Below are 21,167 nucleotides of genomic sequence, written 5' to 3'. Positions count from 1 at the left end.
ACCACCAGTGGCCTCTGGTCATGTGGAGAAGGAGATGGATGTGTTCATTTATTCCACAAGCATTTATTGAATACCCACTGCGTGCCATGCTGCCCTTCATGAGCCAACTCACTACTGGGAGCCCAGAGCTATGTCCATAGAGCAGTGATGGCACAGCTGAGCACACAGGCAGAGGAGCCGCCGGCCCATCAAGTCAGCTGGCATTGATTAAGGGCAGACAATGTGCCAGGCACTGTCTCAAGAACCAAGCAAGAGCCTGCTGGGAGCAGCCCCGTGGGCAGTGTGCTCCCATGGAGTGAGGTTCTGGGGTTTGCCTCTAACACCAAGCCCAGGTGGGTCGCAGTCCTGTGATGCTGCTTAGGTTGGGAGATGTGACTCCTGAGTGGCTAAGAGAGCTCCGAGCCGATGACGCTGCCCAGACTCCGGAGAGGGGGTACGGGACGGAACCTCTCATAGTAGCCCTGAGGCGCCAGCAGCCTTCCTAGGGTGAGCGCTAATCTGGACAATTATTGCCTGGCAGCAGTCTGAGATCTCGTCTCTGTAAGTCTCCAGCTCCCTGGCCTCCTCGCTAATTATTAACTTTAATTGTTTGCTTGCTGTCTCTTTGGGTAATAGCCTGTGGTGTGAGGAGCACTAAAGGAACCAAGACGGAACTTGTGTTCCCCTCAGCACCACCACTTTCCATCCAGAACGACCCAGAGCACCCAGATCGGCCAAGCACTCGAGAGATCTAATTGGGCTTCAGCATCCCCGGAAGATGGAAGAGCGCAGGAGCGACTGCTTGGATGGGGCCTCTTCCTGCTCCCCGGAGCGGGGCCGTTTGCCTCTCGACAATGTGAGGGGGTGTGCCCAGGGTGCTGGGGGCCCTGGGCAACTCTGGCACGTTCGTGCTTCCCACAGGTGTTTCCCGGGTGCAGACAAAGCTCCACGAGCATCCTCTTCCCTTCTAGCCTGGTGACGACAGAACCAGGCTGCTCAGAACCAATTGGTTCTTAGGGTGGCCCCAGTGAGCTGGTGTGTGTGTGCACGTGTGTGTGTGCGCGCATATGCCTGGGGGGTGGACTCTCTCCTGGGGGGGGGGAGCAGAATGGTCTTCGGGGCTCCGCTGGGAGCTTCTGCCCCCAGCCCCCAGCTTTGACCGAGTTCTTTGGAGCTTGTGTGTGGTGCCTGCTGGTTGCCTCAGCCACAGATCCTGGCCCCCTGAAGGGGGCCGGTTATCCTCAGAGAAATCTTGTTGGCTTTCCATCTCTGACATGCAGACATGAGCCACAAGAAGCAATAGGCGGGGACCTGCCTGGCCAAGGGTGGATCATGGAGCTCAAAAAAGCCCCCGGCTTTATTTCTTGTTTTGCCTTATCTCTTCCCTGAACCAGAGGTCTGCTCACAGCCCATGCCCTGGGCCTCCTTATCACCTGGAGGGAACCTCCTGAGGCCGGCGTTGGAAGGCCTCCCTTCATCATCTTACCCAGACTCTATGTTCGGGCCAAACTGGTCTGCTGGCCCCAAGTGTGGAAGGTTCTCATCCCCCACTCTGCTCTGAAGTGCCCCTGGGCCTTGGGAGCACAGCTCACATGCCCCCAGTGCCTGGAGCATAGTAGGCCCTTTAAAAATGCATCCCAAACAATTCAACATAAATTATACACGAGCAGTCATGGCAAACAATTCTACCTTATCCAGGTTGTGAGTGGAACTCATGTCAAAATTTGCTTTTACATGTAATTTGGAAAATAAAAGTCTAAAATTAAAAAAAAAAATGCATCCCGGTGTGGCCTTGCTGCTCACCACGGGCTTAGGCAGCGGCGGAGGTTTGTCCCTGCCAAGTCCCATGAGGACCTGCAGCCTGGAAGCAATTGGGGCTAGATTAGGGTCGGATACCCCCCCAAACCAACCACAGGTCATGTGGTGAGCCCAAGGGACCTTCAGGGCCACTGGAGAAGCTTAGGAAAAGCTGAGGTCTAAATAAGGGCTAGATCCCTTCTTGGGAACTGCCTCGGCCGCAGAGCATCTGAGCTGGGAGGGACCACGGGGCCCTTTTGTAGACGGGGAAACCGAGGCCCAGAGAGATAACAATAGGAAGAGCTGACAATGTTGATGCGGCATTTACTACATGGCAGGCATTATAATAATAGCTTAGCCGTTATCATCCCCTTTGATCCATAAAGATCCTGTGAGGAAGGGGCTGAGGAAAATGAGGTACAGTGATTTGTCTAGAGGGCAGCTAGGGGGTGCCCCAGTAGATAAAACAGCTAGGCCTGGAGTCAGAAGACTCCTCTTCCCTGGTTCAAATCTAGCCTCAGATACTTCCTAGCTGCATGACCCTGGGCAAGTCATTTCACCCTGTTTGCCTCAGTTTCTTCATCTGTACATGAACTAGAGAAGGAAATGGCCAACCAGGCCAGCATAACTGCCAAGAAAACCCCAAATGGGGTTACGAAGATCATGACTGAAATGATTAACAACCACCACAGTTTGTCTAGGGTCACACAGCTAGTGTCTGAGATAGGATTTGAACTCAGGTCTCCCAGATTCCAGGCCCAGCTCTCCAGAGGTTCGATGAAGTCCAGGGCTACCCAGCTCATTGGTGGGGGGGTCTCCTGGTACTCTTCTCAGTGGGCCCTAGGAGGTCCTTCTAGCCTTCCCCAGCCCTGAGACTTGGGGTGGAAATGGGGTTGATTCCTCTTTCTGCCCCTTCTTGGTCTTGTGTCCTGGGATCAGCTCCCCTCACCCGCTCCCCACCCCCAAATAAAAAAGATCCATCAGCTTTCCTTCCGGAGTTAGCAACATCTCTGACAAATCCCTCTCTCCCAGGCTGGCTCTGGGGAGTCTGGATGCTAATTTAGAGCAGGCACTGAGTGAGCATTGGGTGCCTCTTTTTCCCACTTGTGAAACAGGTCTTGGCCCCTTTCCCAGAGGGGTAGGAAGAATCTGGGAGAGTGGATGCCTAGGTTGGGCCAATCATAAAAGTATTTTATTATTTTCCAGTTACATGTAGAGATAGTTTTCAGGATTTGTTGGGTTTTTGTTTTTTGTTTGTTTTTTTTTGGTGAGGCAATTGGGATTGTGACTTGCCCAGGGTCACACAGCTAGTAATTAAGTGTCTGAGGCCAGATTTGAACTCAGGTCCTCCTGAATCCAGGGCCAATGCTCTATCCACTGGGCCACCTAGCTGCCCCATAACATTTGTTTTTCTAAGATTCCCTCCCTCCCTCCTCCCCAAGACAGAAAACAATGATATAGGTTATATATGTACAATCACATCAAACAGATTTCTGCACTAGTCGTGTTGTGAAAGAAGAATCAGAACAAAAGGGGAAAACCTCAAAAAAGAAAAGAAAGTAGAAACAGTACAGTTCAATCTGCATTCAGATTCCACAATTCTTTTTCTGGCTGTAGAGAGCTTTTCCCAGCATGAGTGGTTGGGTCATTCTTGACCTCTCTGCCTTACCACAGGGTCTCCTTGGGCAGTCCTAAGGCAGCCACATCTTCCCCAACCCCCAGCCAGAGACCTTCCCAGGACATTCCCGACCCAGGAGGGAGGCTTTCTCCAGGGTGTGGTCGGCCGCCCCGGCCCTAAACAGCCCAGCCCAGTGTGTAGGGGGCATGGGGGAGCTGGCCTCTCCCCTTGCTCTCTGCCCCTCCCCTTCTGCCTGGAGCTCCAGGTATTCCTAGGAGGGAGGGGTGAGAGTCTCACACGGAAGTCCTAGCTAAGGAGGCAGAGTACACTTGGGAAGGGATCTGGGGCAGGTGAGTCGGCAGGTTGGCCCTGGGGGCCCAGCAGCCAGGCAAAGCCCCCTGTTGTGCACCTGAGGCTGAACCCCTGAAGTCTGCTGGATCCGGAAGGGAACCGGAGCCTGACCTGAGCCCAAGCCTGAGCCTGAGTCAGTTCTCCATCATGCAGGTGAGCCCCGCCCCCTGCCTGCCTCCCATCCCAGCAGCTCAGCCCTCTTCCCCAAACCAATTCAGGTATGGGTCTGGGCTTGGCTGGGGGAGGGGGAGGCCTGGGACCAAAGCGGGGTGGGGGGGGTGCGGTCCTGAGCTTGTCCCCAGGAACCTGAATGCCAGGGGACTGCCATGAGGCTAAGGTCTCCCCTGTTATCCTCCTGCCTCTGCTCATGCTGCTGATGCTAAGTCTCCCTGTGGTGTCCCAACAGACCAGAACACCAACAGAATCTGCCTGAGGGGACACTGGGAGTCTAGAAATCTGGCTTCTGGTCTTGGTTCTGCCACTAACTTCCTGTTAGTTGGGCAAATGACTAGCCCTCTCTGGGCCTCACTTTTCTCATCTCTAAACCTGCAGTGGATAGAACACTGGGCCTGGAGTCAGGAAGACCTGAATTCAAATCCAGTCTAGAATGCTTACCTAGCTGTGTGACCCTGGACAAGTCACCGCACTTCTGTTTGGCTCAGTTTCCTTATCCTGTAAATGGAGATGATAATAATAGTGCCTTCTCCCAGGGTTGTTGTAGCGATCAGAGGAGACAATAAGGGTCATAGAAATGAGCTAGTTTGGGGCTGCCAGGGGGTACTGCAGCGGGGGATAAAGCACCGGCCCTGAAGTCAGGAGGACCTGGGTCCTGGCCTCAGAGGCTTGACACTTCCTAGTGGTGTGACCCTGGGCAAGTCACTGAATCCTCATTGCTCTGTCCAAAACAAAACCAAAAAAAAAGCTGAGCTAGTAGGTGCTACCTTTGTGGTTGGCCTGGTAGCATCATCACTATAATGCTTGTGGCAAGGCCCCTTCTAGAAACATACTTCTAGAAATAGGTGGTGGGGGTCCTTAGGTATTCTTCTGTAAAGAAGTGCACTCTCACACACCCTCATTAAAGATAAAAGAACAGGGGCAGCTAGGTAGCACAGTGGATAAAGCACCGGCCCTGGATTCAGGAGGACCTGAGTTCAAATCTGGCCTCAGACACTTGACACTAGCTGTGTGGCCCTGGGCAAGTCATTTAACCTTCATTGCCCTGCAAAAAAAAAAAAAAAAGATAAAAGAACAGTTTGATTCAGTATAAGGGGGCCTGGCCGGGAGTTTAGAACTTTTTCCTCCCCTAACCAGACTATTTTTAGAGCGTAGGTGGGGTGATCACCTGAGAGTGGAAAGTCCCTTATTGGGGGAGGGGTGGGAAAGGCTTGAATAAGGCGTGGTGGTCCTGACTCCTAGAGTTATCTCTGTCCCCAAGCTCCGCTCATTAGTCCTTTGCTTCTCAAGGAGAAAACTTCTGAGTTATCCCAGGCCCATGGGCCTGGGATGTCATGGGCTTCTAGGTTATAAAAGTATAGGAAGCTACAAGAAGGGGAAGTATGTCAGTCAGTGCATGGCCAGCTCGTAGCTGGCCATGTAGGTTGGCCTGTAGGGCTACTGGGTAGAGCTCTTCAGCTTCCTAAATGTGCTGCCCAGGAAGGCAACAATAAGTTTTGTTCTAGAAACAGTGACCATCCCTCCTGTGTGCTAGGGCCTGCCTTCAGGGAGCTTCCAGTCAGAGGGGAGCACTTGGAGAGTTTTGAAGAATGGAGGTTGGGGTGAGATGGGAATGAGCAGGTCTGGGGACTGGGCTGCTGCAAGAGTATGTGGTCCTGGAATGGGACCCTCCCGGAGGTGGAAGGACCCTCAGAAGGCAAGGAACTCCTCTGGAGCCTGCAGGCATGGTGGAGGGAGAAGCCACAAGACTTGGCAGTTGACAGGGTGTTGAGCTTGATACCAAAGTTTGGAACCTGGAAAAATGGAAATGTTCAAGGGTCTGAGTCATGGAACATCAAGGCTGGGGCATTCAGGGGAGGCATCATGGAAGAGTAGGACCAGTAGTTTCCTACAGCAGAACTTGGCTCTGATTGGACAAGAGCAGAGGGTGACTAACAGAGAGGGCCGGGGGGAACAGACTACTTCCCCTTTGCACACCTCCAACTATCTTGGAGTTTGAGGGAGGTGGTTTGGGGGTCGATGACAGGACCATGGCCTTCACTTCAGCCTCAGAAGGGACAGGCTGGAAAGCCACGTGGCTTTGCAAAGCTTTAGCCCTGGGAATCAGTTGGCTATGGCAGCATCCGGGATGGCAGGGATGGTGGAACAGGGGTGCAGCTTGGAAGTGAGGCACTCTGACGTGAAGCTCCCTGGAGTCTTCCACCTGCTCTTCCTCCTCCTGCAAACCCAGAGGTCCAGAAACCATCTAGGATGAGGGCGAGAACGAGTGAAACCCAGGCACCCACACAAGGCCTTCATAGACTGGCCCAGCCCTCGGCAGAAATGCGATGTGGGTGCCCTGTGTTCAGCCCTGCACCGACGCCTGGGCTCCCACCTCAGGGCCTGCCCTAGCCGGCCTGATGCCTCCTGCCCCCTGCCCTGGGACTTCAGCCCCCTGGGACTACCCCATGCTGCCCTCTGGTACCTGGGGAGAGGCTTCAGGGCCTGAAGTTCTGGAGAAAGTGATAGGGACGCCTCTTTCTCTGGTAAGGGGAGTTTAGGTCTAGATACTTGTGAGGTGGGAGTGATGGCCTCATTTCCTCGCCCCCCACCCAGGACCTCTTACCTGACCCTGAAGGGGATTGGGAAGCAACATCTCAGCTGAGGTCTCTCCCCACCTTCAAGTGTGGCTGGGGCCGCCCATTTGCCCCCAGATCTCTACATGACTGAAAGTGTTGGAGAGAATGCAGCCCTCCTGCTTGCCTTGTCTCACGCCCCAGGCCACAACCTTCCCGAGAAGCTGCTCCTGAGTGCTCATGGGCCGTGAGCAAGGCCCCTTCCTCTGGGGGCCTGCAACCCTTGCCCTTGGAAAAGGGAAGATGGGATGAGATGGCCGCTGGACTCCATGGCTGAGCCATGCTGTGTTCTAGGGCCTTTGGGCAAGGGGTGGGGGGGTGAGGGGAGTGAGACCTCATTCCTAGCTGGAGAGAGAGGGTTTATGACGGGAAATTAAGGGAGGTGGCATTTGATCTGGGCTTGTCTGTCAACAAGCAGGCATTAAATGCCAACCGTGTGCAAGGCACTGGGTTAAGTAGCCAGGAGACCCAGAGAGGAAAAGACAGTGCCTGTCCTCCAAGAGTTTCCAATCTCGGGGGAGGGGAGAAGGAGGGAGACAACGTGGCAATAGACAGGATCTAATCCACAGAGGGAAGTCTTCCCGGAGAAGGTGGGATTTTAGTTAAAGGAAGCAGAGAAAGGCAGGAGGTGAAGATGAGGAGGGAGAGTGTTCTAGGCAGGAGAGCTGCCAGGAGGCCAGGGGGCACTGGAGTGAATGAGGTGCAAGACACCCAGGAAGGCAGGGCAAGGAGGACTTTGGACACCCAAAGAGATCTTGCATTTGATCCTGGAGGTTATAGCGAGCCAATGGAGGGGATGGAGTAGGGGGTGGCATGGTCAGATGTGGTCGGGATTGGAGGCAGGGAGGCCAAGGCTATGACCTAGTTCAGGTGGAAGGTGATGAGAAAAGGAGTTTTTGAGTGTGGGCATGAGCAGATATGGGACAGATCTGGTGTGTGGTGTGGGTGCGGGGACACAGTCCGGGCAGCTAGGTGATAGAGTGGATTGAGTCTGGGAGACCTCAGACACTTACTGACCCTGGGCAGATCATTCAGTCTCTATCTGCCTCACTTTCCTTAGTTATAGAATGAGGACAATAGTTCTTTCTCCCACGGTGGTTGGGAGGGTCCAATGAGATAGTATTTGTTAAATGCTTATCGTGGGGCCTGGCACATAGTAGGTGCTATATAAGTGCTGTTGTTATTATTATGAATGATGGTGCCAAAGTTTTAGGCCCAGGTGGTTTAGAGGATCGTAGTGGCTTTGACAAGAATAGGGAAATTTGGCAGAGCCAAGAGTTTGGGTGGGAAAAGATTGAGTTCAGTTTGGGACGTGTTGAGTTTAAGATGTCAGGGCAGCTAGGTGGTGCAGGGCATAGAGCAACCAACCCTAAAATTGGTAAGAACCTGAGTTCAAATCTACCCTCAGACACTAGCTGTGTGATCCTGGGCAAGTCACTTAACTCTGATTGCCTGGGGGGAAAAGAAAGAATGTGAGATGTCCAATGGGCAGCTGGAAACTCCAGCCTGGTAGTCAACAGAGAAGTTGGGGCAGGATAGATGGGATGAGAACCATCAGATTATGGCAATTAAATCCATGAGAACTGAGGTCACTGAGTGAAGGGAAGAAGAGGCAGAGAAGACAGGAAGAGCAGTCTCAGGGGCCAGAGGGAACCAGGAGGGTGTGGCATCCCCTAGACCTAGAGAGGAGAGTGACCAACAACATCCAAGGTTTCAGAGAGGTCTAGGGGAGTGATGGTGGAGAAAAGGCTGCCAAGAGGCCACCTCTCCCTTTGCTTCCATGGGACAATGAGGTCAGAAGCCAGATTATAAAGGGATCAGAAGAGAGTGGGAGGAGAGGAAGTGGAGATCCCCAGTGTAGATGGTCTTCTCAAGAAATTTACCCACAAAATGGAGGGGAGATATGACTTTGAAGCTAGTGGGGACTGCAAGATCGAGGGAGAGTAGGTCATAGGGAAGCAGACAGTGAGTGACTGGATTGGTGAGAGAGGTGGATCTGCTGGAGGAGATGGGTAGAATGGGATTATCAGCCTTGGTCAGGAGTCAGGCCATGGGAGATGGAGGAAGGAAGAGAGAGGAACTGAAGGCACCTGAGTGAAGGGAGGGGAGGAGGAGCACCTGGTGAATGGTTGGGGCAGGGGAAGCCATGGGAGGTTTGAGGAAGGACAAGGCAGGGGGTCGGAGAGGGAGCTGATGAGGGAGATGTGCGAGGACACCCAGAGATTATGTAACACCAACTTGTGGTGGACCCAGTTGGCATGGTGGCAGGCTTGGTTCTTTCTTTCCACCTTCGTTCTGAAGCATGCGAGTAGGAGGGAATGCGGAGGATGTAGGAGGGACTGAAGGCTGGGCCAGACCATGACAAGCTTTGCATGCCAGCATGAGAAGTCCAGCATCTAGCCAGGTGGCTGTGGGAGGACCCCGGGCCTTCTGAACAGGAGCATGATGGAGGGAGGACAGAGGATCATGCCTAGGCCCGTGGGTGGGGAAGGGCAGGCTCTGGGAGGTCTGGGTCCCAGCCTTTGCCTAGGATTGATCACTGGGAGACCAAGAAACAGAATGGGGACCAGCCCTGGTGGGGGGTGGGGGGGTGGGGGGGTGGGGGGGCATCACAGACCTTGGGCACCTGGGGTGTGCCTGTGTGCCTGTAGAACAAGGGCTGGGGAGGGGCTGGCTGGCTGCCTGGGTGTGGAGGCAAAGCTGCTGGAGATTGGAGCAGCAGCTTAACCTGCTTTCCGAGTTCCGAGAAAGTCTGGCATCTGCTGGCCAGGTGACCCAGGGAGGAAGGAAGTGCAAGGCCTCCAGCTGTTGAGGCCAGTGGGAGGCTGAGGGTGGGGATAGGCCCCCAAAGGCCATCTGCCTCAACTTCCACATGTTACACTGCACCCAAGGTCACAGTAGCCTCACTTTTCCCGCAATCTCTCTGTACCTCTAAGGGTTTGAGAGCTACAAGGGCTGGTGTGGGTACCAGCTCTGGGATCTTCTTCACGGTTCCCTTCTTCTCACCCCTGGGACCCTGGTTTGTCCCCTGGTTGGGGAGGGGAGGCTGGACTCCAGACCCTAAGGAGGGCCCTGGCTTCTGCCCTATCTTCCCACCTTTGTTTCCATGGGTTTCTCCTTCTTACTCTCTCTCAAACTTGACCCAAGACTGAGCTCATCTTTCTCCCCAGACACTCTCCCCAAAGTTAGCCCTCCCTCTCCCTCATGATTGGTCTCCTGCCTCCAGCCTCTCCCTTCTCCCATCTGCCTCCACATGTATGTGCTCAAGGTATGGGTGAGGTTTCCTCACTCCTGCTCAGGAGGCCTCAGGCTCCTTTTAGGAGAGAAAAAGGAAACTGGATGCAGGATGACCTTGGTCTGAGGACCTCTCAGATGAGGGACCCAAGTTCCTCTAGTAAGGCAGCACCCCCCCCTCTCATTTCTGGCCTTAAAGTCACAGAGACAGCGAGTGTCTGAAGCCGGCTCAAGCCCGGGTCTTGCAGCTCCAACGCTCCCCCAGCTCCAACGCTCCCCCAACCCCCACAGTCTGTTTGAGCCACCCCAACTGTGGGGTCCACACTGAGCCTTCTCTTGGGACTGTGCCTGAGCCCCAGGCTTGGCCACCTCTAGTTCACGTCCTTCAAAAGGCCTCTGCCAACTCTCCCAGGCACTAGTGCCTCTGCCCCGAGTCACTGGAGTGTTCTAGCCTCCTCCTCTCTGCTTCTGTCTTCCTTCAAGTTCCGGCTCAAAGGCCACCTTCTGCAAGAAGCCTTTTGCCATTCCCCTCATGCCAGGGCCTTCCCTCTTCTGGTTATCTCCAACACATCGTGTCTGTAGCCATTTGTTGTTGTCTCTCCCCACCCCAACTAGGCCAGGGCTTCTTCAACTCTTTCCGCTCGAGACCCCTTTTTGCCCAAGAAATGTTTATGCAAGCCCATGTATGAAGGTCTATAAAACAGGTCCCCATACCCTTTCACTGGTGCTAAATTTTTGTGACCCCCACATTCAGTCACGTACCCCCATACCCACAGTTTGAGAAGCTTTGCCCGATGCTGTGAGCAGCTTGGAGGCAGGCCTGTCTTGCCTTTCTCTGTGTCCCAAGCACTTGGCACAGAGTCTGGCACAGAGTAGGCACTTAATACTTATTCTATACATACACATACACACGCATACATTCGCATATACATATATGCATGTACACGCATGCACACAGCCTCCATACACACAATCCCTGGTCCACGGAGAGGGGAAGTAACTTTTTGCTTCTGTAACTCTATTGCCTAGCACACTCTCAGGGCCTAAGCAATGCTTGCTGATGACCATCTCATGGTGTACAGTGTGTCTGGCTCAGTCAGCTCCCCTCTCTCTGTGTCTCTCTCCCAAGGCTACCGAGGATGAAATTCAAATTGTTCTGGAGATAGACAGTTTCCCACTGATGGAGGTTGGACACTTACAGGTGAGTGCTGAGAAGCGGGCCCAGGCCCTGGTAGGCTCCACAAAGTCCAGAGGAGGCCATGGAGTGAACCTGAGGGGTGGCACAGGGAAATGGGGAGGGCACTGGACATGGAGTCAGAAAGACTCAAGTTCAAATTCTGCCTCAAATGCACGATGACTGCATCGCTCTGGGCAGGTGGGATGGAGTTCTGTGATTCTCTGAGGTCAGGAGCTCAGTGGATGAAGCACTGGGCCTGAAGTTGGGAGAACCCTAGTTCAAATCCAGCCCCAGACACCCCAGGCAAGTCCCTTGATGGCTGCCTGCTTCAGTTTCCTCAACTGTAAAATGGAGATAAGAATGGCACCTGCCTCCCAGAGCTGTCATGCAGATGCAAGGAGATGACTTTTTTTTTTTTTTGGTGAGGCAATTGGGATTAGGTGACCTTCCCAGGGTCACACAGCTAGTAAGTGTTAAGTGTCTGAGGCCGGATTTGAACTCAGGTCCTCCTGACTCCAGGGCTAGTGCTCTATCCACTGCGCCACCTAGCTGTCCCTTTTTTTTTTGAGATGACTTTTTTAAAGTGCCCAGCAGGGTGCCTGGTATGTAGTGGATGCTTAATAGATGCTTGTTCCTTTTCCTCCTTCCTCCTCCAGGCCACAGAGAACTGGGACTTTATCCTCGTGTCTGATCTTCAGAAGACAAACCCAAACCGGGACCAGCGTCGACAGAGATTCCTGGCCGAACTCAAAAAGGAAGGTTTTTCCATCAAGGTGGGGCTGGGGGGGGTGTGGTGGGTGCCCAGGCCTGGGGGAAGAGGCAGGGACCCCCAGCTGGTCCATGGCTGCTGCCCTGTGTGCCAATGGCCTGGGGGAAGAGGCAGTTCTCCCAGCAGAGGGGGAGGGCAGGGGCCCCTGGCTGCTCCAAGGCTGCTGCCCTGTGTGCCAATGGCTGGGTGCCCCCCCCCAGGAAATAGAAGACAGAAAAAGGCTGTTCTTTGGCATCAGAGCTCACAGCAGCATCTTCACCCAGTACACAGACTTGCTAAAGGATGTCAGCTACTCCGCCCCCCCTGCCCTGTCCTCTGGGCCTGTGCTTACCACCACTGCTCGGTGAGCCAGCAGAAGCTCCAGGCTTGCCTGATTGCCTTGGTCCTCACCCACAGCCAGGCAGTGCTGGGGGGTGGGGCACGGGAGGACCTCCTGGGGAGCCCCTGGGCTGGGGTCTAGTGGGGAGAGGAGGGGAACAGACCAGGGCCCTGCCCCCCAGAGCTCCCAGACTGAGCAGACTTCGAACCCCTCCCCTTGGCCCTTTCCCTATGATTGAGTGCCTTCCTTGCTTCTCTCTGAAATGGGGGAAATATCAGACTCCCTCCCCCCATCCTGGCCATGGGAGAATTCCTGAAGCTGAGAGTTCATCTCTTTCAGAATTCGCATAGTCAACTTCATCCTGAGGAAGAAGGAGGTCAATGGTGGTAAGGACATGTGTCCCTGCTCCCTGTCCCTTGAGCCCTCCCTCTCAGACCTGGCTGCTGTCTGGTTCTGAGGAAGTCTGGGAGAACAGAGCCACAGTGACAAGAGGCCCTGGTCCCACTGGCAGGGTGTATGTGAATGGACTGAGAAGTGGGCAGTCTCAGGGTCAGAGGAGCTGTGTCCACTCTGGGGGGGGGGTGACTAGCTCAGTTTCTGTGGGGCTCAAACCTCAGGTCTGTACAGGGCTGTGATGCCTCCTTAGGGTGAAGAGCACATCTGGGGTCCCTGCATTCTCCGGGAGCCTGGAGGGGGGAGGAAGATGGCTCAGGGGCATGGCTTATGGGTAGGAGAGGTGGCAGGACCCTGGGACCCTGACTTGTGTCTCCTAGAGAAGTTTGATGATCTGCTGAAGGACCATGTGTTCGAGACCAAATTTCCCCTCCATGAGGTAGGAAAGAGGCCATGGCGGTCAGAGCGGGAGGAGAGAGGGGCAGGGGAGGCCCTGGGCTCAGGGTCGGGAGCTGAGGGACTGAGGGCGTGGGACCTGGGGTCTGCTCACCCACTCCTGTGCCCAGAGGGAAGAATTTCTGCAGAGTAACTGGGCCCGCTGGAGAGACATCTTCTACAGACAACCCATTGACAAGATTAGGTACTGTGGCTGTTGTGGGGGGTGAGGGCTCAGTTTGGGGACCCCACGGTCCATTTGGAGCCTAGCTTGAGGGGCCTTGGTCAGTTAGGGCTCAGTTTGGGGGGCACTAGGGCTCTATTTGGGGGTTTCTGGTCAGTTGGGTGGCTCATGTTGGGGTTCATTAGGGGCTCGGTTTAGGGACCCCACAATCAATAGGGGACTTAGCTTGGGGGGCCCTGGTTAGTTGGGGTGTAGTTTGGGGGTCACTAGGGATCTGTTTGGGGCCCATGGTTGAGGGAGCCCAGGGTATCCTCTTCAGTATGTCCATTAGCAAGATCAGGGACTATGACCCCCAGAAGTCACCCGTGTCCAGCCCATGACACCCACACCCCACAAGGGAAGATCTGCAGAGCATGCCTGCATACTGTTCCCTCTGGAGTCTGGGCCTAAGACCTGCCACTGCTCTGCTCTCCACAGAAACTACTTTGGGGAGAAGGTGGCCTTGTACTTTGCTTGGCTGGGCTGGTATACTGTAATGCTGGTGCCCGCTGCTGGCGCTGGGCTTGTCGTCTTCCTCAGTGGCTTCTCCCTCTTTGACGCCAGCCAGATCAGGTGGGACAAGGGGCGCTGAGTCTGGGGGGGGGGCAACCAGATGGGAAGGGCCAGGGGCTCAGCAAGGCCCCCTCATTGTCACCAGCAAAGAGATCTGTGAGGCCAGCGAGACCATCATGTGCCCGCTCCAAGACCATCAGCGCAAATACTGGAGACTGTCAGAGACCTGCACCTTTGCCAAGGTACCAGCTGCTTCAGGCACCAATGTGCCCATTGTATAGATAATGAAACAGACTAGGAGCAGGACAGGGCTCTGCCCAGGGGCCAGCAGCCTCGGGCAGTGGGCACCTGTGCCATGCCCCCAGTGGCTCATCTTTTCTGCAGCTCACACACCTCTTTGACAACGAGGGCACGGTGTTCTTCGCCATCTTCATGGCGCTCTGGGGTGAGCGCTGCTTCTCTTTTAGTGGGAGATTGAGGATGGGGGGGAAGGGATATAGGCTTTCATACTTTGCTCCTGCTCATGCTCTTCTCCCATGGATAGCCACGGTGTTTCTGGAGTTCTGGAAGCGGGAACACGCGCGTACCGCCTCTCACTGGAACCTCTACGGGTGGGACGAGGACCAGGTGCGCACTGGCAGGGAGCTGTCTGTCCTGTGCCCGCAGCATCCCTGCAGGGACTGTGCTCTGCAGCTGGTGGGGTGTCCTCTGTTCCCAGGAGGAGCTGGCCTTGGAGCTGATCAACAACCCCACCTACCAACTGCAGAAACACCAACACTCCTACCTGCACAGCAGTGCCATCCTCATCTTCTCCCTGGTCATGGTGGGTGTGGGCGGGCGGGGATGGTGGAAGGGACTGAGCCGGCCCCTTGGTGCATGGGCACACGCAGCCCAGCCGCCTGGCCCCGGGGACTCATCCTGCCACTTGTGCCCCCAGATCTGCTTGTTGATTGGCATGGCCCACGTCCTGGTTGTCTATCGGGTCATGGCTACCTTCCTGTTCAGTCACTCGGCCTTGCCCTTCCTGGAGCAGCAGCTGACCACGGCGGTGGTAGTTACTGGAGCCCTGGTGCATTACATAACCATTGTGGTCATGACCAAGGTAGCTGGGCCCCCGAGGATGCATGAAAGGGAGGAGGAAGGGCAGGGATGACCGGCCCTGCCCAGGGATGCCCGGACCATCTCAGACACAGAGCACTGAGGGATGACCGGCCCCACCCAGGGATGCCCGGACCATCTCAGACACAGAGGGCTGAGGAGAAATATTCCCCCTGTCCCCTGCACCCATCCATGCCAGGGATTCAGCAAGAGGGGCCTTCCTCCTGTATGCTCTGCTTGGTCTTGGGACTGGGGGCACAGTTGGGGGACCTGGCTCCCTGTGGCCCAGGGTGAGCCCGAACCCTGTCCCTCCCCCAGGTGAACAGGAGAGTGGCTTTGAAACTTTGTGACTTTGGTAAGTACTAGGGGGGGCTGGGTGAGGGGGGTTGGAAGCAGCCTCCAGGAGCTGGGGGAAGGGATGTGGCTAGTGCCAATACAATCTGGGGGCTCCCTGATCTCAGGGTTCTGGGGGCCCAGCTGTGACTTGAGGCCCTGAGCTTATGGGGCTCTGAGCCCTGACTTTGGCCACAAGAATCCCTGGGCTGGGCAGCAGGGTCCGAGCCCACTGGCCTGGGGCTGGGCTGCTCCTCAGAGGGTGTGCTTTGGTGTGGTCTCTCTGAGAGAGGCCCAGGCAACCTCTTCTTCCTCCCATTGGGGCTCCTACCTCTTCTCCCAGAGAAACCTCGGACGTTCTCAGAGCGAGAGAGCAATTTCACTGTCAAATTCTTCACGTTCCAGTTCTTTGCCCATTTCTCCTCCCTTGTCTATACCGCCTTCTTCCTGGGCAGGTGAGGTCAAGGACAGAAGGGTCAGGGGAGCCCACCGTCACAGGTGGGTGGTCTGGCACGGTGGGGAGGGCACTTCTTTCTCTCTCCTGCCCCTTCTGGCCTTCCTCTGCTGGTCTCCACTGCTGTCCTCCATTTCTGCCACCCTACACCACCCCCATAGCTTTCCAGAGGCTTGGGGGCTTCCTCTCTACCTTTATTCCCTTCTCTTTTCATCAGGATAAATGGACACCCAGGAAACCAGGTCCGAATTGGTGGTCAATGGAGGCTGGAAGAGGTCAGTTTGGGGTTCCAGGGGCCTCCTTTCTATCCCTCACTCCCAAGTGCCTAGCACTATGTCCATGTGGTGCCAGGGAGCCTCCCCTAGGGGACAGAGGAAACCCTGGAGCCTGCCCTCGGGCTCTGAGCAAAGAAGGGCTCCCTGGGTGAGGCTCCTGTCGAGGTCAGACCTGGACACAGGCAGGTGGGGGAGGGGAGAACGGGGAGCATCTCATGGACCCGGGCAGGTGTCAGGGAGCTGGAGCAGAGAAGGCTAGAGAGGGCAGCAGGACCAGCTGCAGCATCAATGAGAGCGAGGCTGACGGGAGGCAGAGGCTGAGCTCTGCTCCTTCTGCCTTTTCTAGTGCCACCCCAGTGGCTGCATGATGGACTTGTTTGTGCAAATGGCTATCATCATGGGCCTGAAACAGACCCTCAGCAACTGTGTGGAGTACCTGAGCCCGTGAGCAAGTGCTTCTGGGGCCCAGGACCAAGTGTTCCTCCTGCCCTGCCAGGCTGCCCCCTCCTCGGACCCTTCATCCTCAACCCTTCTGGGTTGACCCTTCATCTCTGACCCCAATGCCCAGTTCTGCTGGCTGCCCCCTCCCCTGGGCCCCTGGTATCTAGCCCTACCCAACCCATCTCCTGAACGTCTCCCCCAATATCTGCCCCTGCTTCAGGTGGCTGACTTACCGCATTCGGAAGCTAAGAGAGTCATCCAAGGGAAGGAGGCTGCATGATCCGAGCCTGGAAGAATGGCTAAAAAACTATTCCCTGAATGAAGTGAATGTTTTCAGCCTGTTTGATGAGTTCATGGAGATGAGTGCGTCAGGGTATGGGGAAGGGGGAGGGGGTGGCCTCACCTCTGTGCTGGGCCCGCCAGCTCGCTGCCCCCAGGTGGCCCTTGGGGAGGGGGCAGCCTTATCTCTGTTGTGACCGGGTGGGTGGCAGGGCAGTGATTAGTCTGAGGTCACCAGCATTCCCGTGTCCCTCGTGGTCTCTAGTGATTCAGTACGGCTTCACCACCATCTTTGTGGCTGCCTTTCCCTTGGCTCCTCTCTTGGCCCTCTTCAGCAACCTCATCGAGATCCGTCTGGATGCCATCAAGATGGTGCGCCTGCAGCGACGCCTGGTGCCTCGGAAGGCAAAGGACATCGGTGAGGGCCCCAGCTGGCTAGGACTAGTGGCTGCCTCCCAGCTCGATTGGGCACCGCCTTGGGTGGGGGGAGACAGGGAGAGTCCAGATGGGGAGATGCTGGCGGAGCAGGCTCACACTCTGTCCTCAGGTGGGGGGTGACCTTGGGCAGCTGGGCCCCAACCTCAGCTTCCAGTCTAGCTGGCACCTCCTGTCCCTGAGTGCCCCCAGCTCCTCTGAGGAGCCCTTGACCCCTAACCTGCCCCTCCCCAACCCTCCAGGGACCTGGCTGCAGGTGCTTGAGGCCATCGGTGTGCTGGCAGTCATTGCCAATGGGATGGTCATCGCGTTCACGTCTGAATTCATTCCCCGGCTTGTGTACAAGTACCACTATGGGCCATGCAGCTGGGGAAGCAACAGCACAGCTGAGTGAGCAGAAACTGGGCAGAGCGAGGCCCTCTCTGCTCCCCAAACCTCTCCCATGGCCTTGGTCCTGCTTCCTGACCTGGGGGCCCTATGTGGTGAGGGGAGGAGGAGGAGCACAGGCCATAGACTTGTGGGCTCATAGGGCTCAGAGGAGGAAATGAAGATCATCTCTTGGCCCTGTGACTTCTGGGTCCTTGCTTACTAATAGCCCTTCTCAAGAGAGGATGAGAGACAGGACTTTGGGAGGGCAGGGCTCCAGGTCCCCACAGAACCCAGATGTTCTTGGGTCTAGCCCAGCCCTAGGCCTTTGGTGGGTACTCTGTTGCTTAGCAGGGCTTCCTTCATGCCTCATTAGCATGGCACTCGATGTCACCATATCTGGCCTGGCAGAGGGGACGGGGCCCCGGATTTAGTTTGTATATGTGTGTGGGGGGGTCCAAGAGCCTGATTTGCCCTCCCCGTGCCCCTAGGCCAGACCAGGGCACAATCACATCTCCTCCTGTCTTGCAGCTGTCTGACTGGCTATGTCAATCATAGCCTTTCCGTTTTCCATACCAAGGACTACAAGGACCAAGTTCCAAGCCAAGAAATAGAGAGTGTGACTGAATGCAGGTACTCAGGCTGCCCTTCGGCTTTAAGCTTTGCTCCTTTCTGTAGGCCCAGGGACTGATGGGGCAGGAGGGAAGGGGGAGGGAGAGCCGGGCTTGTAGTCACAAGAGGCCAGCCCATGCATGAGTTGGGTGGCTATGAGTAAAGCCTTTGTGCATCCTCATTGTGGTCTATACCCCATGCAGAGATCTCTGGAGCCTTAGGCACCAGAGAGATGTCAGTTGTGAAAGGGACAATTTCATATAGAATCATCACCAAGGTCAGGGACCCAGCTACTCAGTGCTCTCCTCCAAAAGCTCACTAGAGGAAGGAGGGCGTGGAAGGGCGGAGAATCAGTAGGTGCCAACAGTGAGCATCCTTGTGGAGATGTAAGGAGGTATGGATGGGGTGAGGAAGTAAGGATGAGGTGAAGAGGTGTGAACAATGTGAGGAGGTGAGGATAGGCCTAGGAGGTGTGGATGAGCCAAAGAGGTGAGGATGATGGGGCCCAGTCTTGGTTGGAAAGGAGAGCTGGCTAGACTCTCCTCCCTTTCTGCCCCCAGGGTCCCTTAATGCCACTCCTCTCACTCCTAGGTACCGGGATTACAGGAACACGGTGGATTACAACTATTCACCTGAGTTCTGGTTCCTCCTGGCCTGTAGGCTGGTCTTTGTCATTCTCTTTGAGGTAAGATCCAGCTACCCATGGGCAGGCTAGGAGGGTGAGGCACTGCTGGGCCTCAGTCTCCCCTGACACGCCCCTCCCGCCCCTCAGCATGTGGCATTGTGTGGTAAGCTGATCGCTGCCTGGTTTGTCCCAGACGTTCCCCAGTCTGTGAAAAACAAAGTCCTAGAGGAAAAATTTGAGAATCTGCGTCAGAAACTGTGGTATGAGCAGGTGCACCCAACCCTAACTCTGGTCCCTCCCTTGGGAGTGGAAGGGGGAGGGGTGCTTCCAATCCCGCCTCTGGCCCTTCCCCAGGGATGCCCTTGTCCTACCTCTGGGAGCAGAAGGGTGCCCAATTCAGAAGCTCTGGGGCTTCCTTCCCTCATTTGAAGGAGATGCTGGACCTAAGCAGAGTAGTTTGGGAGTCCCCCATCTGATTTGCCTCCTCCCTCTCCTCCCTCTCTTTCTCTTCTCCACAGCCTCAGCTCTAGGGTTACTGATGTGTAGGGAGACTGGATAAAGGATTAGAAGAACCTGAGGCTGCCTGAATGAGCCTCTGTCTAGCCTAGATGCTGTAGACCTCTGAGCTTCCAGGGCTTCTGGGATCTCTCTGTCCTTGGGGCACTGGGAGATGGGGCAGCAGAATTGGAGAGGTGATCCATCAGTATATCTGTCCAGCCTTCCTTTGTGAACAAGCCCTCAGCTCCTCACCCTGGTCCCTGGACAGCTGGACCTTGGATTTGATTGGGCACGCCTGAATGGGATTTCTACCCAGTCCCACACTCCTTCAGACCCAAACACCCTTTCTCCAGGCAGCTTGGCTTCCCCACAAGGACTGAATAGTGTCCCACCAAGGCAGGGCTGCCTAAAGCCTCCTATACATTCCCTTGGTGACCAATAAAATGATTTTTATAAAGTGTGGTTCCAAGTGTGATATGTGGGACCCAGAAGGAGAGCAGGGGGTTGCCAACTTCTCCCCTCTGGGTTCTCAGGAACCCTGTTCCCTCATTGATTATCAGTCAATATCAATTAGGCAGCTAGACTTAATTAGCCTTTAGAAAGGTATTTACTGGGGGTAGCTAGGTAGGCCCTGGATTCAGAAGGACCTGACTTCAAATCTGACCTCAGACACTTGATACTTACTAGCTGTGTGACCCTGGGCAAGTCACTTAACCCTCATTGCACTGCCCCCCCCCCAAAAAAAAATTCAAAGAAAGAAAAGAAAAAAAAAAGAAAGGTATGTACTAAAGTGATAAGGTAAGATCAGTTGGTACAAAACATTGCTCTCCTCCCCCATCTGGGGTCAACCTCTCCCACAAGTCCACAGAGTTCAGGGGAAAGTAGGCTCACAGCTCTTGACTGTTACAAGAATGTCCCCATCCACTCTCCTATCAAAGGCTAATTGAGGGCTAGGAGCCTTTCTGCAATGACCTTTCCCCTGCTACTACCTTAGCACAGTTCATGGGCAGTCACTTTCAGTCCTCACTTAACAAACTTCTATTGAACACCTATTGGGTGGTGCTGAGCCTGGGGGAAGGGACAGAATGGATAGAATCCCTGCCCTGAGGAAGCCCATATTCTAGCGGAGAGAGGCACATAGAAACACCTCCTTACTGCAAGTTGGGATGATGGGGACTCTCAGAAAAGAGAGGGGACCCTTAAAGCAAGTATCCCTGGAATGGAACCTGGAAGCCTGTGCCCTGGGTGGGGACAGGTTTAGGGTTCAGAAACACCCATTTTGGGAAAGAGCAGGTGAGTGAAAAAGTGCTTGTGGGAATGGAGCTGGAAGGGTCAGCTGAGGCAGGTGACAAATGACCTTGGGAGCCAAGGAGGTTGTTGTTTCTTCTGGATGTGATAGGGAGCCACTAAGGCTTCTTGAGTGGGAGAACGGTGGGGTCAGGGCCTTGGAAAGATTACCTTCTGGAGCCTTGTGAAACACTAGGGGCACGAATATGAAAAAGACAGTCCCTGTCCTCCAGGACCTTACAATCTAGTATGTGTGTGGCCGGGGGTGGGGGTGGGGGTGGGGGGGAGGGAACAACACTCAAAAGGAAACTGAAAAGGGAGTGCAGCCAGGTGAAAAATGAAGAGGTGGCCAGCCTGGAAGTCCTTTATAAATGGAGACCTTCTCAAAGGGCTATCGAACTGTGCATGCCCTTTGATCCAGCAATACACCAAAGACATCCCCAAAAAGAGAAAAAGACCTGTTTGTACAAAAATATTTCTAGCACCTCTTTTTGGGGTAGCTAAGAATTGGAAATCAAAGAAGTGCCCATCAACTGGGGAATGGCTAGACAAGCTATGGCATATGATGGTGATGGAATATTATTGTGCTCTAAGAAATGACAAGCAGGATGATTTCAGAAAGGACTGGAGAGACTTATATGAGCTGATGTTTAGTGAAGTGAGCAGAACCAGGAGAACATTGTGCACAGAGACAGCAATATTGTTTGATGAAGAATTGTAAAAGACTTAATTATTCTCTTTCTCTTTTTAAAAGTATTTTATCAGGGCGGCTAGGTGGCGCAGTGGATAGAGCATCGGCCCTGGAGTCAGGAGTACCTGAGTTCAAATCCGGCCTCAGACACTTAACACTTACTAGCTGTGTGACCC

General features: G+C 54.8%; 1 protein-coding gene across 1 annotated transcript; it reads left to right on the top strand.

Annotated features, from left to right (window-relative positions):
* Nucleotides 1-3,862: 3,862 nt before the first annotated feature.
* Nucleotides 3,863-19,295, top strand: ANO9 (anoctamin 9). The gene is made up of 24 exons (XM_043973081.1): nucleotides 3,863-3,898; nucleotides 10,898-10,969; nucleotides 11,602-11,718; nucleotides 11,915-12,057; nucleotides 12,373-12,419; nucleotides 12,807-12,865; nucleotides 12,993-13,066; nucleotides 13,523-13,657; nucleotides 13,743-13,839; nucleotides 13,982-14,042; nucleotides 14,142-14,224; nucleotides 14,316-14,420; nucleotides 14,535-14,699; nucleotides 15,014-15,050; nucleotides 15,372-15,483; nucleotides 15,700-15,757; nucleotides 16,104-16,201; nucleotides 16,419-16,561; nucleotides 16,743-16,895; nucleotides 17,155-17,302; nucleotides 17,810-17,911; nucleotides 18,482-18,575; nucleotides 18,663-18,775; nucleotides 19,034-19,295. Exons 1-24 carry the CDS (start codon nucleotides 3,893-3,895, stop codon nucleotides 19,059-19,061), a joined length of 2,250 nt encoding a protein of 749 aa, XP_043829016.1. The 5' UTR covers nucleotides 3,863-3,892; the 3' UTR covers nucleotides 19,062-19,295.
* Nucleotides 19,296-21,167: the final 1,872 nt, after the last annotated feature.

The sequence above is a fragment of the Dromiciops gliroides genome, chromosome 6 (genome assembly GCF_019393635.1).
Source record: "Dromiciops gliroides isolate mDroGli1 chromosome 6, mDroGli1.pri, whole genome shotgun sequence".
In the NCBI taxonomy this organism is placed as follows: Eukaryota; Metazoa; Chordata; class Mammalia; order Microbiotheria; family Microbiotheriidae; genus Dromiciops; species Dromiciops gliroides.
Note: the sequence above shows the minus strand (reverse complement) of the source record. Positions and strands in the feature narration are given on the sequence as shown.

Excerpts from the sequence above, each read along its gene's own strand:
- ANO9 (XM_043973081.1), top strand. Across the intron at positions 14,421-14,534 it reads TCATCTTCTCCCTGGTCATG|ATCTGCTTGTTGATTGGCAT; the intron begins GTGGGTGTGGGC and ends TTGTGCCCCCAG. Across the intron at positions 18,776-19,033 it reads AATCTGCGTCAGAAACTGTG|CCTCAGCTCTAGGGTTACTG; the intron begins GTATGAGCAGGT and ends TCTTCTCCACAG.